The following is a 22,537-nucleotide window of genomic DNA, read 5'->3' as shown; positions in this document are numbered from 1 at the left end:
TCTTGAACCTTAAAGCAGATGGGCTACAATAGCAGAAGACCACACGTGGTTCCAATCCTGTCAGCTAAGAACAGGAAACTGAGGCTATCATCACACAGGTTCCGCAAAATTGGACAATAAAAGAGTGGTAAAATGTTGCCTGATCTGATCAGATAGCAGGGTCAGAATTTGGTGTTAATAACATGAAAGGTTGCATCCATTCTGCCTGGTATCAGTGGCTCAGGCTGGTGGTGAAGGTAAGTGTGAGGGATATTTTTTGGCACATTTTGGGTCACTTTGCATCATCTGAGTATCATTTAAACACCAAAGCGTACCTGAGTATTGTTTCTGACACACTGTACCCATCTTCTGATGGCTGCTTCAAGCGGGATAAAGCGTCATGTCACAATCTCAAATCATCTCAAACTGCTTTGTTGAACGTGACAATGAGTTCACTGTACTCAAATGGCCTCCACTGTCAACAGATCTCAATCCAGTAATCAAACAGCATCTCTGGGATTTTGTGGAACAACAGATTCACATCATGGATGTGCTGAAAGCAAATCCGCAGCACCTGTGTGATGCTATGATATCAATACGGACCAAAACCTCCGAGGAATGTTTCCACCACCTTGTTCAATTAAACATTTCAAAAGCATTGAACCCTGTAGTAGTAAGGTGTTTCTAATAAAATGTCCAATGAGTGTCTTCTTGTAATACTTATTTATGAGTAATAAAACCTCTTTTTATAGTAAATGCTTTTACTTTATATATTTTTACTGACTACATTTTCAATGCAGGAATTTTAAAAGTAATCAAATTTTATTCTGTTTAAATTTGTGCTTTTACTTAAAAACAGGCACAGAAATTATTTCCACTCTCCTTTTTGTCCTTTAAGTTGAACATTAACTTTGCACAGACTGGAATAGGTACCTTTGCTCTTTCAAAAAGTACCAAAGAAGTACCATTCAGCCCCACTAAATCTCTCTGATTAACAGCTGAAGTTGTTCCCGTGTTGCCTGTTTCTGTTGTTGGTGACTTGTTTGACTTTCATCTGGTTGTCTGGCAACAAGTCCCTGCAAGAACTAAAACCTGGCTCTTAAAGTCTGTGATTCTACAGAAGAATCTTCTTTTGTATGCATTGGCTAAACAAACAAAATGTAAGGTGTGATTAGTGAGGTTTAGAGATAACTGACGATAGGTTTTTGTTTCTTTTATATCAGTGGTGTCAAACTCGTTCATGTTCATGCCCCCACCCCCCCACCCCCACCCCCTGCTGGTTCTGGCCTGCAGGCTGTACACTTGACACCTCTGCTTTAGAAACAAAACTGACTTAGTCCTCTGGCAATGTCTTCATATTTAACAGGCATGTATCCTGCTCAGAAAAGGTTATCGAGTTTTACTGTCCAGACACATGAGACAGCACATTTCTCAAACCTTTAAAAAAAAAAAAAAAAAAGGAAACCCAAAACAACTTAGGACCAGTTTTGCAAATGGTAGAGCCGCTTTAGACCACTAGGTCTCAAATTGTTTTGGCATGCTCTTTTTAGTTAGTTTTGGAGTTTAAGTGATAAAAAAAAATTCAAATGAAAGTTTTAGAGGAATAACTTTCAAATTAATCTTAATTTACTCCAATTTTGTGTGTCTTCTCTTGTCTCTGCGCTTTATTGAGACATCTACAGTTCAGTCCATACGTTTGTGGACAGTGAGGCCTTTTTTTTTTTGCCTTTGTACACGACTACAGACTATTTAAATCAAACAATCATCATGTGATTTAAGTGCAGATTTAAGCTTTAATTCAAGTGAGTGAGCAAAAGTTTTCCATCAACTGTTTAGGTGTTACAGACATTTTCAGTGGCTCAGAAATAATTGGATAATTAACTGACAGGCCGTTTCATGTTCATGACAAATGAAGCAGATAAATGAGCTGAAGTTAAATCCAAGTGTTGATCTTGTCAGTGAAAAGTGAAGAATGACATTTTCTGGCTGAAAAATATGTGGAAAAACTTTAAGAGTTGCCAAATCCTCAATCACATTCCTGAAAAGAAGGAATGCACTGGCCAGCTCAGCAATATCAAAAGATATGAAAGACCACAGTAGACTGCTAAAGTGGTTGATGACAGAATTATTTCCATCTTTAAGAAGAACACCTTCATATCATCCATCCAAGTCAAGGTGTATCATTTTTTTTTGATCTACAATCAAGAGACACCTTAATGTATGGAAATATAGACGGTTTACAACAAGGTGCAAACCACTGGTTACACTCAAGAACAAGGAGGACAGATTACAGGGTGGGCCATTTATATGGATACACTGTGTTAGGTTCAATATTGAGGAGGGGTAGAGGAGGTAATCAACTTCCATAATAACAACACTGATCCGGCCAGGTGGAGTCAAACGATGATTTTAATGACACACGTGGGAAGATCGCCCACTGTACGCAGACAGCGCCGATCCCCGACTTACAGAGCATAAGCAGGTGTTTTATACCTTTCAGGGCTTAAATTTACTACACCCCTAAACGTCACTCAGATACAGTTCATACATAGGTTTCAAAACCACAATGACTTAAGACAGTTTAAAATAACATTGTCTCCATCTCCACAGCAGATGCTTCAGCCTTCTGACTTTCACTTCCCGTCTGGAAAACCAAACTGTTCCTCTTTTTGCAGAGACAGCAAGAAACTATTCCTCTTTTACAGAGACAATTTTAGAGTTGCAAGCAAACATGATTAACCTCTCACCTATAAATGAGATAAAGTCTACTGTGTGTTTGTCAGCATGAACTGCACTCAGTTTCAACTTGTAACCTTTTCCACCAGACAGAAGGCCAGCACATACACATTTCAGATTATAACAAGCATTCAAAAGCATTTAGATTATAGATTCAACTCAACAGTTTAGAGTGGTTATCACTGCACCTGTAGTAAAGGCTAATCGGGTACCAATATGTTTAAACATCTGAATGCAATATCAATACTGCAGATTGTATTATTAATGCAATGGTAATGATGATGATGATTAACAATAACAGCAAAATAATTTCTAATTCCCCACAACTGTAATAACATGGGAATGGTTGGTGATATTAAAGTCCTGCTTGTGGCACATTAGTATATGTGAGGGGGCAAACTCCTCAAGATGGGTGGTGACCATGGTGGCCATTTAGAAGTCGGCCATCTTGGATACAACTTTTGTTTTTTCAATAAGAAGAGGGCCATGTGACACATCACACTTATCACAGATGGGTCAACTTGTAGGGTGTCTTGCTTTGAAATCTGATGCAATGACCCGGTTACTGCGTTCACCAGATATCAACACAATTTCGATCCACTCTCCACGTGTTAACCTCTTCGACATGTCAATGGCTGTGAACAAAGAGAAACTTGTAAAGAACTCATGAAAGAATAAAGTTACGTTGAAACCAAGCACGCCATTGTTTTTCTTGTGACATTACCAATAAGTATGATGTGTCACATGACCCTCTTGCTATTGAAAAAACAAAAGTTGTATCCAAGATGGCCGACTTCTAAATGGTCACCACCCATGTTGAGGAGTTTGCCCCCTCACATATACTAATGTGCCACAAACAAGACTTTAATATCACCAACCATTCCCATTTTATTACGGTGTATCTATATAAATAGCCCACCCTGTAGATTAGACTTTGACAGAAAATATCTGCAGGAACCTGCACGGTTCTGTTCTTCAGAGCGATGAAACTAAGACAAACGTGTACCAGAATGATGAGAAAAGAAATAGATGGAGGAGGGAAACGGCTCATCTGAAGCCAGAGATCTGTCAAACATGATCGACATAGCGTTGTGGCATCGGCATGCATGGCTGCAGGGAACCAGGCTACTAGCGTTTATTTGATGATGATGATGATGTATAGCAGCAGTCACAACATTACATCTGAAGTCTACAGATTCAGGCTAATGCCGAGTGCTTTGCAGTGCTAATGAATAATGACCCAAAGCATACTGCTAAAGAAAAGTAAAGAAGTTGGGCATATTCTTGAATGGCCAAGTCAGATCACAATCCAGCAGTGTAGGTTTTTTCAATAAATGCAAAACTGGAGGCAGAGAGACTCACAAACAAGCAGCACCTTCATCAGAACATCATTAACTGCAAAGGATTTTCATCCATGTAATAAAAACAATTAAAATTCTGCTAGTTTGTTCAATTAATTCTGAACATTTTGAGAAAATGGGGGACTATTTATAAAAAATACAATTAAAAAAAGACTACAGTTCCTGAACAATTAATGCTTTACTTTTGTCAAATACCTTGAATTAAAGCTGGAAGCCTGTGCTTCACATACTAATTCTTTGATTTAAAATCCACTGCGGTGGTGTGCATAGACAAAATTAAAAACAAACAAACAAACAAACAAAAAAAAAATCTGTGTCACTATCCAAAAACTTAGGGACCAAACTATAGTTTATCTTCTGCTTTATCTTCTGACTTCTCTAGAGGAGACATGGAAACGATTTTTTTCCCCTTTTACTACTGCTTCAGGTTTTTACTTCAACTATTTGCATAAAAATGTCTGTGTTGTTCTTTTAATGATGAACAATTCAGATAAAAAAACAAAATACTGACATGATGTAGCAGCCAAAACTTAGGGAAACGTGCCAACACCAGAGGGCACTCTGCTACAACAACAAGCCTGGACGCCTCTGTGTTCAGTGCTTCAGCATGTAACAGGAGAGGCATGAGGGGGACTCAGGAAACAGGATGAAGGTGAATTAGGCTGTCTCCTCTCTGATTGAGCTAAACACCTTCGTACTGCTTCTTTTACGGTGCAGAGACTTGTGCTGACAAATACACTGACTCATGCAAGATTATACAAGAAGGTCAATTTCTCTGTGTGTCTGCTGTGGACTAAAGTTTGAGGAGTGCAGTGGAGAGTGTGTGAATGTGTGTGAAAGCGAGAGGGAGGATTTTTTTATTTTATATAAGTAGATGATGACATTTTAAGGGAAAAGTTGCTTCAAATTTCCTCATTTCTGAAGTTCTTACTATTCAGTGCTGGAACTGTGATCTGTGAGGAGGGAGGAAAGAACAACAGACTGTATTTTTATACAAGATTTGAGATAATTTTCTTCCTAATGGCGTAACATTTTATTGCCTTAACAAGACACCCACAAGTGATTTATCTTCTCCCAGCTAGATGATTAATCCTCTGCTTCACCTACACATAACTTTTTTTCTTTTCTGTTCTTAATTTCTGAGACAGGATGAAGGCAAGATTTTTTCATTTCTTTAATGAGCCCTGGAGTGTGTTTATCAACCAAAAGGGGGATACAAAACTCTATCTAAAGTTCATCTGTTCCTTTATGAAGCTCCAAATGACAACAACAGATGGCTCATGGTACTGAAGAAAACCCCTACAATTAAACAACCCCCTATGAGCAAGCACTTGGTCATGGTGGGAAGGAAAAACTCCCTTTTAACAGGAAAATATCCCCAAAAGCAGGCTCAGGGAGGGACAGCCATCTGATCCAGCTCTATAAGGAAGGTTTTAAGCCTACTCTTAAAAGCAGAGGTGTCTTATCTCTTGAATCCAAACTGGGAGCTGGATCCCGCCTTTTACTTTTAGAAATTCAAGGAATCAAAAGTAAGCGAGCAGTCTGAGAGCGAAGTGCTCTGTTAGAATAATAATGTACTATGAGGTCTTTAAGATATAATAGAGGCTAATTATTCACAACTTTGTATCAATTCAACATTGAGCCATCGAAGAGAAGCCAGTAATGGAGAATTGTGTCCAAAAATGCATAACTAATGGAAAATCACACCCCTATACGAGAGAAAAAGAAGTCCACACATGGGAGAAACAGGAAGCAGACAATGTTTGGCATTCTGGCTTGATAAATGACCTCAGTGTTCAATCAATTAACAAAATAGATGTCGGACTAATCCCTTCAGCAGTGAGATGGTGTAAAATCCGGTGGCACAGTCATGATCCTCAAGTCCCATTTAATCTAATACAGTGCATAATCCTTGAACATAAACTGCATAATAACATGGATGATGGATCTGTTCATGCCATCAGCATTACGGCTGAAGCTCTTGTTCTTCAGCAGGAGGGGAAAAAAATGATGACAAAAGTGAGCCTCCATTTCTGCTTTCCCCATCACTTAGAAGATTAAAAACCCTACACTCCCGCCTCAGGAGGGCCACATCAGACTGGAATCAGATACGCGTCTCTCAAAGGAGAGCTCAGTGACTTTTTAATGGACACTTTCCCCTCTGGGAAAAATGTCTATTACGGGTTGGACACCTTCTCCTCAGATAAAAATGTCTTTAATCACAGGAGCGAGCTGAGAAAAGCATGCAGTCAAAGCTGAGAATATGAAGCCTCTTGTCCTGAGGGTCTGCTCTGAATCAATGGCACTGCTTCAAACTGCACTGTTTGTTCATGAAACAACGCTCAATTGCTTTTGAGTGTGAAAGAAGAAAGAACTAAGGCACAAAGTCAGAAACACAAATAACATTTTTTTTTTCTTCCTGGCGTTTTTAACACAGAACGTGACTCAGACGTTAATCGTTTTTGTCAAGATTTAAAAAATTAAATAAAGGGGCCGCACGACAGTTTCTTCTTTGCAGTTTCACTGAGCTTCATTCAGATGCATCACAGATGGCAGATGCACAGGATGCATTGAAAACGGTGGCTCACCCGCAGTGAGGGAACACTGAACTCCAGCAGACATCTTTTTTTATTCATCATGTCACACGCCCGAGCCTCAGTCTCAGCCAAAATAGGGAACAGTAATGAAAAAGAGTGCACAGCCTCCCACATCCCTGCTGGATACCTTAGCAGAGCTGCGAGTTTGGCACAGCCCAATAAAATGTGTGGCATGAAAACTCTCTCTGATCTGGAGCAGGTATTGACAAGCTCAGACATTTAAAGCAGGACTCATCTGCCTACCAGATGTTTCATTTTAGGGGTTTTGGTTTCAGCTGCCGCATGGTGCTCATTATGATGATGGTTTAACAAAAATGTGACAGATCGTCACAGATGGAGGAATAGATGACCGCTACCCTTCAATGTCCAAAGGAAACAGCACAAATAAAAGGTGAAGTTAAACGCCAGGTGGTGCTGCACAAAAAGAGCACTAAGGCTGGGTTTTAGGTGATGACTAAATGTTTTGATTTTACACCCTGGGATAAAGCTGTGCTCTATTTTTCTAGAAAATGTGAGAAGGGGGAAAAAGGAAAGAAAAGAATAAATAATAAAGTTAAGAAGTAGATTTAAGATTGATGACCTCTCCTCCAAAATGAAAACTAGTCATGCGTGATGACATGCTGGCACTGAAAAGATAAATAGAGTCCATTTATGTATTGCTTTTTTAGACTTACTGGTCATTTAATGTGCTTTAAACTACAACATACATTCACCCACTCCTTCGCTTCTTAAGAAGTATTTACAGCAGCTTCTTAGAGCATCTTTTCCAAGGACACTATGTTTTGCGGACTGGAGAAGCTGGGGATCAATTCTCTGATCCACTGATTTCTTGAACTGCAGTTGCTATGTAAGTTCTCTATTAAACACTGTTCTGTGGCACACTGAGGTGTGCAGATGAGCAGGCTTCAGTTTTCCAAATTGGTATTATGAGAAAAATGAACTGGACTGCTCTGTGGAGTCACTGCTGATGCACCATCAAAACAAAGTTAATGAGACAGTGGGATTTTTCACAGTCATTTATTGTACATTAAAACATTTCCCACAAACCTCCAGTGGCAAAAGCTCACTAGAATATATTCACACAATGATGGGTGCGCAAGGGGGCCCCTCATCAAAAGACACAATCATCATAATTATCATTAAAAGTGTCATAGATACTATCGTCATTTTAACCATTCGCATCACCGTCACCAGTAACATCACCTCACAATAATCTCCTTCTTAATATTTAATATAAAGTCTTAATGAAGCAGACAGCACAAGGGTCTGCAACAAACTGGGGTCAAGTTTTGTTTTAACCTGGGGGGTTACTCCAATGATGTTTTCCCTAATAACAGATCAAAGAGAGAAAAATAACCCACCGTGTTATCTGGGGGCATTTTTGTTGGGTATTTGAGGTGTTTCAGGTGTTACTCAGCCACATCAGATAACTGGTGAATAACTCGCAGGCCCCTGCAGATCTGTGCAAGCTAAGACAAGCGCACAGAATCATCTGCAGAGTCACAAAATTTGACCCTAGTTTGCGTCATACTGCACATACTGCAATCACATCCTACAAAAACAGGGGCACTGCCCCGATTTTTCTTTTACATGGACAAAACAAGAGGACACACATACAAATGCAAATGTGTACAGAGGCAATGGAAGGTCAAACTGATCCTTTTTTTTTGTTCATTTGTAGATTTCCCGTAGAAGAAAAATCTATTAAGCTCTGCTTGATAGCAGGGTATTTTGCAATAAACATTTTGGCCGCTCCGTGGGTATGCCTGGATGGCCAGATGGGTGTTTATCAACCACAACCAAAGCTGGATTTAAAATTATAGCTGCAGCAGACTGCACAAACACACCCGTGAACATCCCCTCCGAGCGCCTCACGCGTCTCTCAGTGTGCCGGAACTGGCCGAGGGACAAGAGCCTCTTAGAGCAGATTCTGCTCGACTTGTGTTTAACTAATGATAAACAAGAGCACTTGAGGCACGTGTCAAAAACACAAGTGAGCCTCTGAGGACTTCTCAGTGATTCTAATCACAGCGACGGCGGCGGCAGCAGCTTTGGGAATGCAAGTCACAGGAAATATCGTATTACTGCTCGCATTCATCCATCCATCACCTTTTATTTGATAATTAAAAGTTCCTAAAATGTACAGTTTACACAAATGATAGGATTTAGAATAACAAAACGAACAATTGGTCTCAGAACTGATCTATAATGGTCAGATTTTCACATCTGAGAATTTATGCATTTGTCTCTGCTCAGTTCAGTATGATTTACAAATGTTTTTGACATCAAGACAAATTATCAAACGTCAGGCGCTGTGTAACTTAAACATGATCCAGCATGATGAGATTTGTTTTTTTAAACTACTGATACTTTATACACACACACACACACACACACACGTATTCATTTCCACCAATGAGCAGCATATGTCTGCACAACCTCATCACCTCAGCGGCCTATGGACTTCTATAATCATTCATTTAGGTGCTGGTGCACACAGAACTGAAGCTTTCTACACAATGATAAAACCTGTACAGACACATGGATGTAGAAGGAACTACCATGGTCTCAGAGACAAGTTTAAAAAAAAAGTGCCAACAGACTTGACGAGCAGATCGCTGTCCAACCAAAAGCCAAAATAGGCGCCAAGTGCTGTCAATCACATTCCACAGACAAAGCTAAGCCAACTGTACAGCGCAGAGAAGACAAGTGACCGGTATCCACTGTCCACTTGTTTGGACAGGGAGAGGGAGGGAAAGAGAAAGGGACGTCAAGTCTGAAAAGCCTGAAGCTTGATACAGAGAGCAGAGCCCCATGGGAGTGTGCAAGGCGGGCCTTAGACAGTTACTTTAAAACTGAGGATAACTTCTGCTGCCACAGACCTCAAAATAAGCCCAGGGGTCCCCACTGTCTCCATTTAATGCCATCTTTTTCATGAAAGATGCAGAATGAGGCTCAACAGCAGGTTGTACCTGTACAGTCACTTCAAGTCAAAAAGAGAAGAAGAAGAAGAAGAAGGAAAAAAAATGAAGTTTTTAGTTTTAAGAGCAACATCGAGCACAATTCCAACACCGAACTGAAGGAAATAAGTATTTCAAACACCCTATTTAACATTTTGAAAGTGATTTCTTAAACATCTTTTGAAACACGTGAATTCATCAATGACAGATTCATCTGTCAGGACAACTGCGATCACAGAGGCGAGCAGCTCTTAAAGGCGTACAGTGTTGATTCGCAGTGGCTGCACATTCTTGCCATTAGCGTGACTCTGGCCAGGGCTGAAATAGGGGAAGACCTTGGGGGGGAATTTCTCTCGGTAGGTGTAGAGCCAAGACATGTCGTCTGCGTTGTAGAAGATGAGGAGGCCTTTGGGGTAGTCCAGGAACACCCCCACCTTCTCCAGCTTGCTCTTGACATTGAGACGGGTCCAGGGCTCAGTGCAGGCGCTGTACTGGTTCCCGTCGTGCATAACGATGCAGTAGAAGCCGCGGCTCGGCTGGATCTGGATGCTGCCTTTGCGACTGACTGTCTCGCTGGCCACGCCGATCATCCACTGCGTCTTCTCTGACACCATCACCTCCCAGTAATGAACGCCAGACGAAAAGCCCTCTGCACCCAGAACGGACACCTCGACATCAAAGCGCCGAGGGGAGTCCTGCAGAGGCTGTGGATGGAGATTCCCGTAGGCCACGATGGTGCAGTCGTCTGAGAGAATCAGTCTTTGGTGGGCTGTGATGGGGTCGAGGGTCAAAGCTGCTGGCACTGAAGAAAGAAATGAACAAGAGCGAGCATTTAATTTAGTTTTAGATTTAACCCTGAAAAGAGACTGAACAATGAAAAATAAAACAAAAAGTAAAAAAAAAATAAAACAAACACATTAACATGTTATGACTCAGCTTAGCCAGACAGAAACGCAAGGACAGCAGTGTTATTCTCAGCAAGTCCGTTTGCTCCATCATGCTGCCGCTGCGGGAACAGTTTTGTGCTGAGGCAGTGAGTGAAAACTCGAAGACTGCTGGTCACTTTGTAGGAGAGGTGGGGTCAGGGTGATGAAACAGAAAAGTTACCATCGATTTCATCATTTTGATCACAAACTGAAAGTTGGAACAAAAGTTTCGGCTTTATTCTCTGATTCTGATTTGCAGTACTTTGCAAAAAGTTTTGAAAAAGCTTTAAACTTAAGATCCTTCTTATCCATCAGGGAGGCTTCTGATCAGTCCCAAATTTATTCTGCTGCATGACAACAAGCTCAAACCTCCAGGCAGAGTTATGAAGAACTGTCTTCAGGATCTGTGGTTGCTGCTGTTTTTAAAGGCACAAGATGGTGACAGCAGATATTATAATTAGGGGCATGATTTTGGAGGGTAACTGATACTGCAACAACGTGGCCATATGTTGTCCATGGTAACAATGACAACCAGCCAATCTGGGATAAATCACAATTTCTCTGTTTGCCTTTAATTGGCGAATTGAACCTCTAGTGTTTACATTATCATCATCATCATCATCATTATTTTTATCATTATTATTGAGTTACTTATAAGTTAGTTTCTAAAAATGATTTGGGGGCTTAATTTTTGTGGACTCCTTCTGACATCTGAGTGAAAGCCCAGAGATACCAGTTTCATAAACATTATCAATCCACACTCATCAAGCTGTGGAATTAAAATTTAATGAACCAGTTAGTTAGAGATGCAGCAGCTGTGAATGTGGCTGACAACCAAAATCATTTTGTTTGCTCAGATGTTAATCAATGTTAATTCAACAAAGCTGGTCATGCCGATGTTTGACCAATAATGTCCCACTAAAGAAAACTTTTGTGACCATGTGCAGTGACCCTGGGATCTCGCTGCCTTTGATATGAATGCTTAACAGACCACTTTCAAAGAGTTGCAATCAGTCTGCTAACAGTTTGTGACTGAATAGGGCCAAAACGTCAATTCTAAGTAATCATGTCACAGACAGGTTGCACTTATCAGTGTGGTTTTACTCAGATTGCTAACATGTTGCCTCCAATCTATCTGGATTTATAAATTAGATGTCAATTAATTTCAAACCTTCATCAATCTGTCTGAGACTGCAGTGAGTCCAAGTTGGGGTGTGACTGTTTGTACAGGTCACATGATGGGAAGCAACCTGTCTCCAATTGCCTTATAACTGTAAGTCTTTAATGCAGCTACATTTGATTGGTCACCAAAGGAGGGCTGAATGCCATCACCAAGTCTGAGAAACCAGATTTTTCCTAGTGCTAGAAGCCATTTTCACTAGGAGGCACTTTAGTGTGCCTGAACCACGAAACGTAACTTTCTTGTTGTACATTTCTTTTTTTCAAAGCAGACTCTGGTAAAGGTCGGCTCTTTCAATAGCCGTACAGCAGACAAGCGAAACGGACAAATAAATCCTAAAATGTCTGCACTCCAAGCTACTACTGAGTTAAAGTAAGAGGCATTGTGTTATCTTTTGGGAAAACCAAGCATTTAACCCAAACAACATTACAGTATGTATGTATAATTGCTGCCAGAATTGGAGAAGGTGACCAGATTCCTGACCTGTGGTAGAGGACGAGTAATGGGTTGTCATTATATGGCACACCCCACTGCAGCTCAACTCCTATTTCAGGAACATGACCCGTGTGCATGTGAGTGTGTGTACACTGTGATGTAGTCTTCATAATGTGTTTTTACATTCTTGTATAGATCATATACTTCAAAAATGAAGTGCTCTCATGAGTCTGCACAGGATGTGACCATGTAAAGAGAAGAAGCAGTAATTAAAGGGATGGGAGGAGCAGCTTCAGCTCACAGCCCTGCTCGTCTGTAGGAGGTGGGTCTGCAAACGTTTAGTTATAAGGGAAGCACTTCAGGCCAAACAATAACATCTTGTTCTCTTTGCCCTCTTTTATATGAAGCAAATTCAGGAAAGAGAGGGAAGGGCAACTTTCCAGTTCTCCCGTATTTATATCAGCTGGGATAAATGGAGGTGAAATGTCTGGCAGCCTGCCAGCGGACAGGACAATAGCTTCTTCACACAATGACATCTGCAGTGTTTGTTACAATCGAGTCATTAAAATTTCATAAGCAGAGTGCCTCTGTGTGTCATATGAAGAAACATGAAGGCAGACACACATGAGGAGACTCCATTTCCCCGCTGCTGAACATGAGGGAAAAAAAAAAAATAGGAAAAGAGAAAGGGGGGGGGGGAAAAATGGCACAGGGTCTGGTAGTTATTTCTGCTAACCCATCAGTGACAACAAGGGATGATGGGAAGAATGTCTTTGTTGCATCTCTGGCAACTGCTGGTGATGGATTGTAACCAATTGTTCCATTTGGCAGGCAGTCAAGGGAGGCCAAGAAAGTGCCCGGCCTCCACTCAGCCAGCATCGGGCTGAAATGAGAGAATTGATTGAGGGAGTAAAAAAAAAAAAAAAAATCCTCAGCACATTATTTTAAATAATCTCCTCTGAGTGAGTGATGGCTGTAGGGCAGAGATGGTAGAGCTCCTCTCAGGACCGCAAACACAGAAGGACATTACCAACCTGCAGGTTCGATTACAGACGAGAAAGAAGCTCAAAAGCTTCCCAGAAATATTAATGCTGGATCTTCCAACACTCTATATTTGTGAAGAAAATTAGATTATCAACCTATTCTAGGCTCCATCTTCTATAGAAGATGTGGTTACTTGTTTTCTTTCCAGGCTAGTTGAGATGATTAATTCCTTTCTAATATCCTTGGGTAAAATATAAACACAAAAGCTAGAAACAGGGTGAAAAGAGTAAATATGGCTGTGTCCAAACACCACCAAAGCCAGAAGCCAGCTCTTTTAATTTCTCTGATTAACATGCAAAGTCTTGCCTTTTTAATATGGACAAATAAAGTATAATCGGCAATTTGTGGTTTTAAAGTCTTAGCACAAAGTCAAACAGGCCAAAAAAGCTTTAAAACAGGAACAGACAGCCACACAGAAAGCAAAGTGCTGCTTTTAAACTGATTTAACAAACATGCAATGTAAATGAGAGCTTTAGAGGGGCTGCTAGATGGATTTTTTTCAGTTATGCACAAAGCAAGACAAGCTGTTTACTTCCATTGTATCTGAGAAGCTAAGCTAGCCACTGTCTAGACTCATTTAGTGGTAGGATGTGGGAGTGGCACTAAAAGCAAGCAACATTTTACAAAAGTGAGTATTCACTCCTTTAACACCTGTATATTTACTAAACGACATGTCTGGGTACATCTACATATAAGCAAGGCTCATTTAAAACTTTGAGATCTTTTTATGTTACATACAATTTAAGATCATACTTGAGATTGAAATGTACATCAAATGTCAAAATATACAAAAAAAACAAAATCCCACTCTTATTGTGTACAATCTCGTTATAATTCTAAGCTACGCTGCATTGGCTCAGTTTTGAAACACCTTGGACACACAGCACAGTTTGCCTCAGGCTTTTAGTGCTTTTAGTGCAGGAGTCATAGGTATTCTTATGCCATTAATTGTTCAGCTTCTATCTTCCCATGTCCAGAGACTAACGAGCAGGTTGGCTAGCAAAGCTCTTCTTCTTCACCATCTGGCCTAAACTGACCACCTCCTTTGGGTCAATCACACTAGATTAAAAATAGGATGCCAACATCCTTGTAACTAGGAAAATAATTTCTGGTTGTCTGGTATTTGCATTCAGTGACTAACTGCAAGTATCTGCAGGGATGCAATTGCACAGATCGTCTTCACACAATGAAGACTTAAAAAGCACAGCTGAAAATCAGAGTTGTGATTTCTGTTGACAGACAATCATCATAATATAATATAATATAATATAATATAATATAATATAATATAATATAATATAATATAATATAATATAATATAATATAATAGGCCCAAATCAATAACAGACATTACATTTTTTGCTGCCTTGATACCAAAGTTGCTTTGAAGATGCAACTGTGAGTGGTTGCAGACCTGGTTCCCATCTTTCAAGCAACAATTTTTAAAGGCAATAGGTCAACCTTTTCCAAGTTCATTGCACACAGTTGCAGTCATTTTTGTCAGGTTGCATTTCCCTGGTGTAGATATAGCATAAGGTAGGATCGACAACTGTTAAGTTATTTGAAGTACCTTCAGCCTACTTAAATAATTTCTACACATTTTTACATATATAAACCTGAATGAGTTAGCGAAACAGTAAAATGTGTTCAAACAGTGAAAACAGTGGCATTTTGTTTCTGGAAATTCCCACATATTGACAATAAAAACAGACTCATTCAAACTGAAATTAAGACATAAGACTAAGGATTTGAAGGCACCCATCATACCTGGTGAAATGTCCTGGAAGAGTGATTTCCATATTGTATACTGTAAAGGACCCATGTACTTTGATGTCGGGAAGTCCTCATACGTTAGGTTGGTCTCATGAATCTTCCCCTTGATCCTGAGTCAGAAAGAGAGATCAATAACAGTCCAAATCCAATTTGCTGCTTTCCCCCCGCCCTTAATAACACTGCCTGTGGTGTTCAGACCACAACATTGATCCCTCAAGTAATAAATCTACTTTGTGTGTTTTAAATATGCCATTAAGCAACTGACAAACTACTTCATGAATCTCAAGGCACAGGGATAAAAAAAATAATAATAATCACAGTACACAGTCAATACGAACCTCTACATGAATCACTCAGAGCACATGAAGTTCAGAGATCAGGCAAGCAATCGAGTGGGTTGGTTAACAGTGTGAAATCTTCTTGGGACTTTCCTACGCTTTTGAGCTCTTCTGTTCAAATGCTATTTTTTTAAGGCAACCTATGTCAATGTGCTAATTCTTCTTCCTCCTGTGTCAAAACAAGATTTTACATGTGTTTTTGACATCTAAGATCTCGAGTTCCTCTTTCTTTATCCCACAGAAATATTTCTGTGACTCATCTTGAAATTCAGAGTGCAAACTTTTTTCTTCTGTTATCTGATCACAAGTTGATTTGGGTCAAGTAGCTACTGTAAGCCATCTGACTGCATAAAAGAAAATGACTGTAAGCTTGCAGAGAGATGGTACGGGTCACAGAAGTGCTGCTGGATCTGCATTTACAAGAACAGCATGTTTCAATTCATCTCTAGATCAATGGAGATGGGGGCTTTTTTAAAAACCATGACCACATCTTATATTTTAAGAACACTTTTGCACTTTAGTCTGAAGAAAATATTTATAGGGAATGCCAAGTGATGTGTGCACAAACAAACAGCCTTTTACATACTCAACTACATGTATGGACAAAGTGACAATTTCTTTACATAGAGCCCATTGTGCACCTCTGAATTTTGCACACTTCACACTTAGTCAAACCAGAGGAAAGGGTGTTTAGGGAGACTTCAAGTACCACAAAACGATACCATGATATTATTACAAAAGAGACTGAGATGGATCAGTGCAAGTATCTTAAGAAATCTCCTTTATAAATTATTTACAGGCTCAATGTTTCTGATAATGAAATTATTGTAGGTCTAACAAATATAAACTTGTTAACGCAAGTATGAACAAACTGATACAGTTTGCCTTTCTGTATTAAAATGATGATTTTCTTGTTTGGACCATTTGAGTCTATAATAAAGACGGACTGACTGACAGTTTGCCCGCTTACACTGATTTAGTCTAAAGTACAGGACAAAATGTTAGGACAAAAGTATTACGTGACTCTCCTTTTAATCTTTCAGTTCAGGTGTTTTCATTCCTGTTGTTAAAGGTGTATAAACCTAACCACGTAGCACTGAAACACTGAAAAAATGGGTTGCTCGAACAAGCTCATTGAATTCCACAGCAGTACTGTAATAGATCGCTACTGTTGCAACAAGTCAGTTCATGAAATTTCTAGATGTCTAGATATTTCATGATCATCTGTAAGTGGTGCTATTGTAAAGTGGAAGGTTTTAGGAAATACAGCAAAACTCAGCCACAAAAAGGCAGACCACAAAGTTACAGAGGAAAGGCGCACAGTGCAGAGCTCCAATCCTCCTCTGGCATTAACAGGAGAACAAAAACTGTGCGCTGGGAGCTTCATGACATGGCTTTCCATGGTTGAGCTTCTGCTGTTGTAATGTGTCGGTGGTCTAGTACGTTCTTTATTGAAGCCACATGTAGCTCATGTAACAAAACTACATGACAGAAAAAAAAACAAAGACCTTTGTAAGGTGCCAGGCCACCATGAGCCTCATGGTTATACTCCTACTGGGGAGACCAACATCATTTCTGTTCTTCGTTTCTCTTTTTGTTAGTATTTTTGTTTCTTCATGTTCTGTGTCCACATTAACAATTGACGATGTGACCTCTAAATTAAGACCAACTTGGCTTTCTTATGACTGTATACATCTCCTAATAATGTTTGTAATGTTTTTTTATTTTCAAAACTGGTGCCAAAATAGCTCTTACCTCTACCTTTTTAAAAATACATCAGGATTATATAATATACTGTCATCATTTAGACTCATTACAAAACCTTTTATTCCCCCACATCAAACAACATTGCTGCTCAACATTTTGACATAGCCTGTTCCAAAACGAACCCAATAAAAGGTTGAGGGAGTTGTGCCAGTCCCTTCATTCATATGTGTCCATGTTTGATTTTCAGTGCTTCAAATGCTTCATTTCATGCCCTCTTGAGTTCCCGGGACTGTTTCCAGCTCACAAAAATCTAAACAAAAAAGTATTGCCCAGCTCTCATTTTACACCACATTTGTACCAAACTCTAAATTTAAGGCATCCTTGAGTTAATTAAAGCTTTGACAACTCTACAGTCAACCTTATCAAGACAATTTAAAGATATTAAACTGTTCAATTACATCATACTCAAGCGCCACTCCCAGATTAAACATTACAGCTGGTTTATTGCAGCGCTAATGCTCCATCTGCTCTGGGATTAGCCACTGCTGTTACTCAAATCTGTACTTTCTCCTGAACGTCAGCACAAGCAGAACACACATTTGGCATGTTCTGAGATACTACTTCCATATACCTGAATCCTCTCTCGTATTTTCTTACTGCACAATACATTTTGAGTGCGAGACAGAGGAAAAAAAGAAAAGAAAAAAAAAGAAGCACCTCTCAGATGTGACTGCTACACCCTCCAGGAAGTCGTGTCGCCCCGTCTCATTCAGGCGCTCCTGCAATATCTGGATGCCCTCCTTGACATCTCTCAGCTGTTGACTGTAGCGCTGGATCTTATGCTCAATGTCGGACAGTTTGCGGGCCGTGTCCATCTCCAGCTCCTCCAGCATGCTCTTCTGACGCTCGCGCAGGAATCGATGAAGGCGCTCAAATGCGTCACCGATAGTTGCCCGCAGACTCTTGGCCGAGGACTGAAAAGCAAAAGACGGTGGGAAAATTAAACCCCGCTTGGCTGGGCTATTTGAAAATGTCATTACAGGATTGTGAAGCAGACTTCATACTGTAGTTAGACTGTTGTGACTGAATCACTCACTAACTCTTAATTAGACATGGGTCAATAATTCAAGGGCTTACACAGTACTCTAAATTGTGTTAATATTGCATTAACAGCCATTCATTGATTTAGCTTGTACATGTATTGATTTTAAGTGGCTCTCTGAGAGCATGTGTACAACTTCCTAGGGAGGAAACAAACAGGTCTGTTTTATATTACTGTGATGAGGAGAAACAAGAGCACACACTAATAGAAATAACCCCAACAGATGACTGGGAGGAGGTCACAAAGGACATCTTGTGGAGGAAGTCGACTGACCGCGAGATCGGTGGAGAGGCTACTGCAGACAGTCATTGAGTGAACCGAGCAGTTGACAGAGAATGGCAGATTGGAAGAACTGGAGAAAATGATATGTAGCTTAACAGGAAGAATGAGAAGATGGACATCAAAGAGAATTAATCATCTGAGTGTTAGCAGCTGGAGTGTCAGAGAGGCAGAACAAAGGGATGTGACGTAAAACCCAGCAGAAATTGCACTGAGACGAGGGGAGAGATTTCAGTTTGAAACTTCTGAGCATGATTTCATTAAAACTTTTATTTTTCAAATAGTCATCATTTTAATGGAAAAAAATTGAACTTGTGTTTGCACACTGACTGAAAAGAAATCCAAACATCTGCCCATCACAGAGCAATTCAGAATTAGAGAAAATTAATGACCTCAGAGCGATCCAAAAAAGAATTTCAGATGAAAGTCGTCTCTAAGAGGCTTCGATGAATATTTTGCCTGGTCAGAATTTCCTCTGATCTTTACAGGACGAGCTGGGTTTTGGAACTATCATCTGGCTCTTTTTTTTTTGTAAATTACGCTTGCTTGAAAATTCAATCAATCCTCTTTAAACAGCAGGCATGTCTCTCTGGGGCTTTTCACAGGCGAGGGACAGGTATTCTTAGTCTGCCTGTGAGAACCCGTTAACATGACTCTGAGTGCTGTGGCATTAAAGTGAGCTCCAACACAGCCCTCCTACCTAGTTAAGAGTTGAAAACTGATGGTGAAGAGGAGGACTGCAGCAGCCCAGCTATCAGTCACACTGACGTGTTTGCTGTTTTGGCCCAGCAGGCTGCGATGTCTGTGATGGCTGTTTTGCAGCCCTTGGAGACAGCAGGCTGGATACCTTTCCTGGGAGCAAGTGATTATCAAGAGAATCCCCGGCGGGCATGTGAATGAGAATGTCGATCCTTCACGTGGAGACCCTCCGCAGCAAACGTGAGCCAAGGTATCAAAATTGGAGCCACATACAGGTAAAGGCCGACCTGCTGGAGGGATTGTTCCTCTGTGTTGGTACCAAAACTAAGATGGCAGAAAGGTTTAATGTTAATGCAACTGACGTGTGCAGAAATGCAGTAACACAATGATCTTACATTAATCCATGTGTATGCAGTACTCATGCACTGGACCACACCAATCCTTAAACTTGGCCTTCATTTTGACTTAAACAGCACAACTGTTAAATTTCATGACTTTGCTCTGCATGGATTCTCTTTGCTGCAATGGAAACTACACCCACACGAGGTGAACACTGCCAGCTACACTACTGCGGTTGCAACCTCTCTTTCAACAAAACAAATAAGCAATGCAAGGAGACATTTCATTGTCAGCTTCCTAAATGCATCAGAGATCGATATAGTCACAGTGCAGCCCTCTTCCAGGCAGAGCACTCTGTGCAAATGGATGTAAATCTAATGAAATCAGCTCACTTCCAAAGAGAAGTGGGGGCAGATAAAAGGCCTGCACGTAGCAGTTAGAGCGATGAAATAGACAGGCCAGACTCGCTCTGGCAGGTCTCGGACACTGAGGTGAGTTGTGTGGTGGCGGACAGTGCATACAAAAACGACAGAGAAGACAAATGTACTCCCTGAATAACAAATAATGCTGACGGTGGCAACACAGTCAGAGCTCCTTACCTGGTCAATACCAGTTATAGGAGAGAGGAGCGGTGTGCGTGAGAGGTCAAAAGACTGACATATTGAGCAGATGTTCACAGCTCCCTGATTAAAACATGGTGTCTAGATTAAACAGTCGCTCAATAAACCAATTTATGCATTGGAACTTAACTGTCAGTCGAAGCGGTAAGAAGGAAAGATGCATGATCAGTGGCTGAAAAAGTGCACATACTACCCAGAGCTTTCCCTTTCATTTCTTGTACTGCTTGTAATAAGGAAGTTTTACTGTGTCACTTTGGATGTCTAAAATGGAAACAAGATTTCTTGCTTCTCCAAGTATCTTTGAAATCTTTTCAAACTGACATGTTCATATCCTAATTAGTTACTTTTTCTGGATTAATTGTTTTGTCTTTGAAAATGCCAGAAAACAATAAACAAGCCTAAAATCTCATTGTTAGCAAGTTGTTTATTTACTAAATGACCCTAATTGAAAACTGATTTTTTTAAGCAAACATGCCAAAATGCTCCTACTTCTCAACTGTAAGTAGTTGCTCAGACATTTCCTCTGATCTAGTTGTATATGTATGATTTTAACTAAAGGGTAACTGAGTGGGGAAAAAAAGCTAATAAAAAAGTGTGAGTTGCATTTTCACTGAACATATTTTGTTTACTATTCTGAAAGGGAAAAAGGCAGCAAAGGCACTTTTTCTTAAAAAAAAAAAAATAATAAAAATAATGATAATAATTCCAACACCTTAAAAAAAAAATGCAGATCTTCTTATCTTCTAACACATAAACCTACGTGCTTCAGCAGGTGGAGTGATATTTAGTGCTACAACAATTACTTTATCTTAGTAATTTCCTTTTTTTAAATCCAGAAAAACCATGATTCATGGTTCAAGGTGCATTTCTTGTTAATATCATTGCAAACTGAATTTCTTTTTGGACTTTTGAATGCCAAACTATCACTATTTTAAAAAGGCTTTATGAATGATATGGATGTTTTTATAAAGGAGAGCCGTCACAGTACCTTGGTCTCGGTGAGTTGTCTCTGCAAAAGCTGCAGGGCCTCAGTGTGTCCCCTCTCACTGTCCTGCAGGGTGGCCAGCTGCTCCTTCATCTCCCTCTACAACACAAACAACAAAACACAGATCAGCGACTAGTAATTGGACTTCAATATGAAAGAACTGTTGAGCTTAACTCAATTGTGAAACGTACTTGAAAGATTTCCCTTTCCATTTAAACCAATCAGCTTCTGCTTGCTTCTGGTAAAGTCTCAAAAACACCATCAGTCACGTTGAACTAATGCTAATCATGTTAGCAGACCAGTATTTTTCCAACTCTGTGATACTGTATTTATTTAAATTGTGTTATTTGCGTAAGAAATCGCTTTTGATTGGGTTTGTTTAAGCTGCAGCTTAAACAAACAATCCAGACGGAGAGTGAGATATAAAAGAAATAAACTGAAATCTCTGGAGACACTGGGCTCTGTCAGACAAAAACTGGGTCTCATCTCTAGTCAGACACATGCTGGCAGAACCTGCACTGCTCAGCCACCTCCAAGTCTCCCTAAGGCAGGTGGCTCTGCGGGAAGTGGCTGGGATGTCCGTTGTCACCAACGGTGCAGTTTTTAAGCAGGTCTCACTTGCCAACAACACCAGTGTTTCAGGTTTTTGGATAAAGGCATTTTAGCTGATGCAATCCCTTAAGCACAGACATCAGTAGACAAATCACCTGCATCAAAAACAATGATCTGACCGATGAACTGAGATAAAAGCTGTCCAAAAACAAGCCCAGAAATGTCTCATGCAGACACATTTCCACAAAAATTGAATCAGCAATGATCCCCATGCAAGCAGGGAAAGGACTAACCTGTGTTGCTAGTGTGAGCAACAATATCTATATATTAAAAAAAGAGACATTTTTCTTTAAAAGGATTAGGGCACAATGGACTTGGAAAAATCACACATTCTTTGTAGGATGTTAAAACAGGGATGAAACAACACAAGACACTAAACAAATCCAAAATAACAAGGAGGAACTATCTTGAGAAGCTTAACACCTCTTAACATGAGAAGATGAAGAAGGGTCACAGTTTTGAAAAATTAATTGAATTAAGATATTGGGCAAGCTGGACATATATTGGTAATAACACTGACCTTGTTGACTGAAAAAACATATTTGGTGCCATTATGTTGCCAAAGACAAAGGCTTTAAAAATGTTCAGTTATTTTTTTTTTATAATATAATTGCTTTTAATTCCCTGGCAAATAAGGGTAAACAAACAACAACAAAAAACAAAAAAGAGCATGCATTTGCATTGGTTAACAGTTATTTAAGCATCAGCATTAGTATCTGCCCAGAACTGCACCATCAGTGCATCACTAGCACCAACTGCTTTGATTCAGGGAAATTAAAACTAAACTGAATCAAAGGAAACAACCTCAAGCCTCATTTATTTCAAGGCCCCCCTGTTAAGCTTTCCCGCTGCCTGGTGTATCTGC

At 40.0% G+C, this 22,537-nt stretch overlaps 1 protein-coding gene across 1 annotated transcript in view; it reads right to left on the bottom strand.

Moving 5' to 3' along the window:
* Positions 1 to 7,674: 7,674 nt before the first annotated feature.
* trim62.1 (tripartite motif containing 62, tandem duplicate 1) overlaps positions 7,675 to 22,537 on the bottom strand; it is a 35,353-nt gene continuing 20,490 nt past the window's right edge. The window contains exons 3-6 of the mRNA XM_006783223.2: positions 21,064 to 21,159; positions 17,754 to 18,010; positions 14,986 to 15,101; positions 7,675 to 10,435 (exon numbers count right to left, since the gene is read on the bottom strand). Coding sequence (XP_006783286.2) covers positions 9,885 to 10,435; positions 14,986 to 15,101; positions 17,754 to 18,010; positions 21,064 to 21,159 — 1,020 coding nt within the window. The 3' untranslated portion in view covers positions 7,675 to 9,884. The remainder of the gene's footprint in view (positions 10,436 to 14,985; positions 15,102 to 17,753; positions 18,011 to 21,063; positions 21,160 to 22,537) is intronic.

This window comes from Neolamprologus brichardi, chromosome 5 (genome assembly GCF_056152115.1).
Source record: "Neolamprologus brichardi isolate AB-2024 chromosome 5, ASM5615211v1, whole genome shotgun sequence".
In the NCBI taxonomy this organism is placed as follows: domain Eukaryota; kingdom Metazoa; phylum Chordata; class Actinopteri; order Cichliformes; family Cichlidae; genus Neolamprologus; species Neolamprologus brichardi.
Note: the sequence above shows the minus strand (reverse complement) of the source record. Positions and strands in the feature narration are given on the sequence as shown.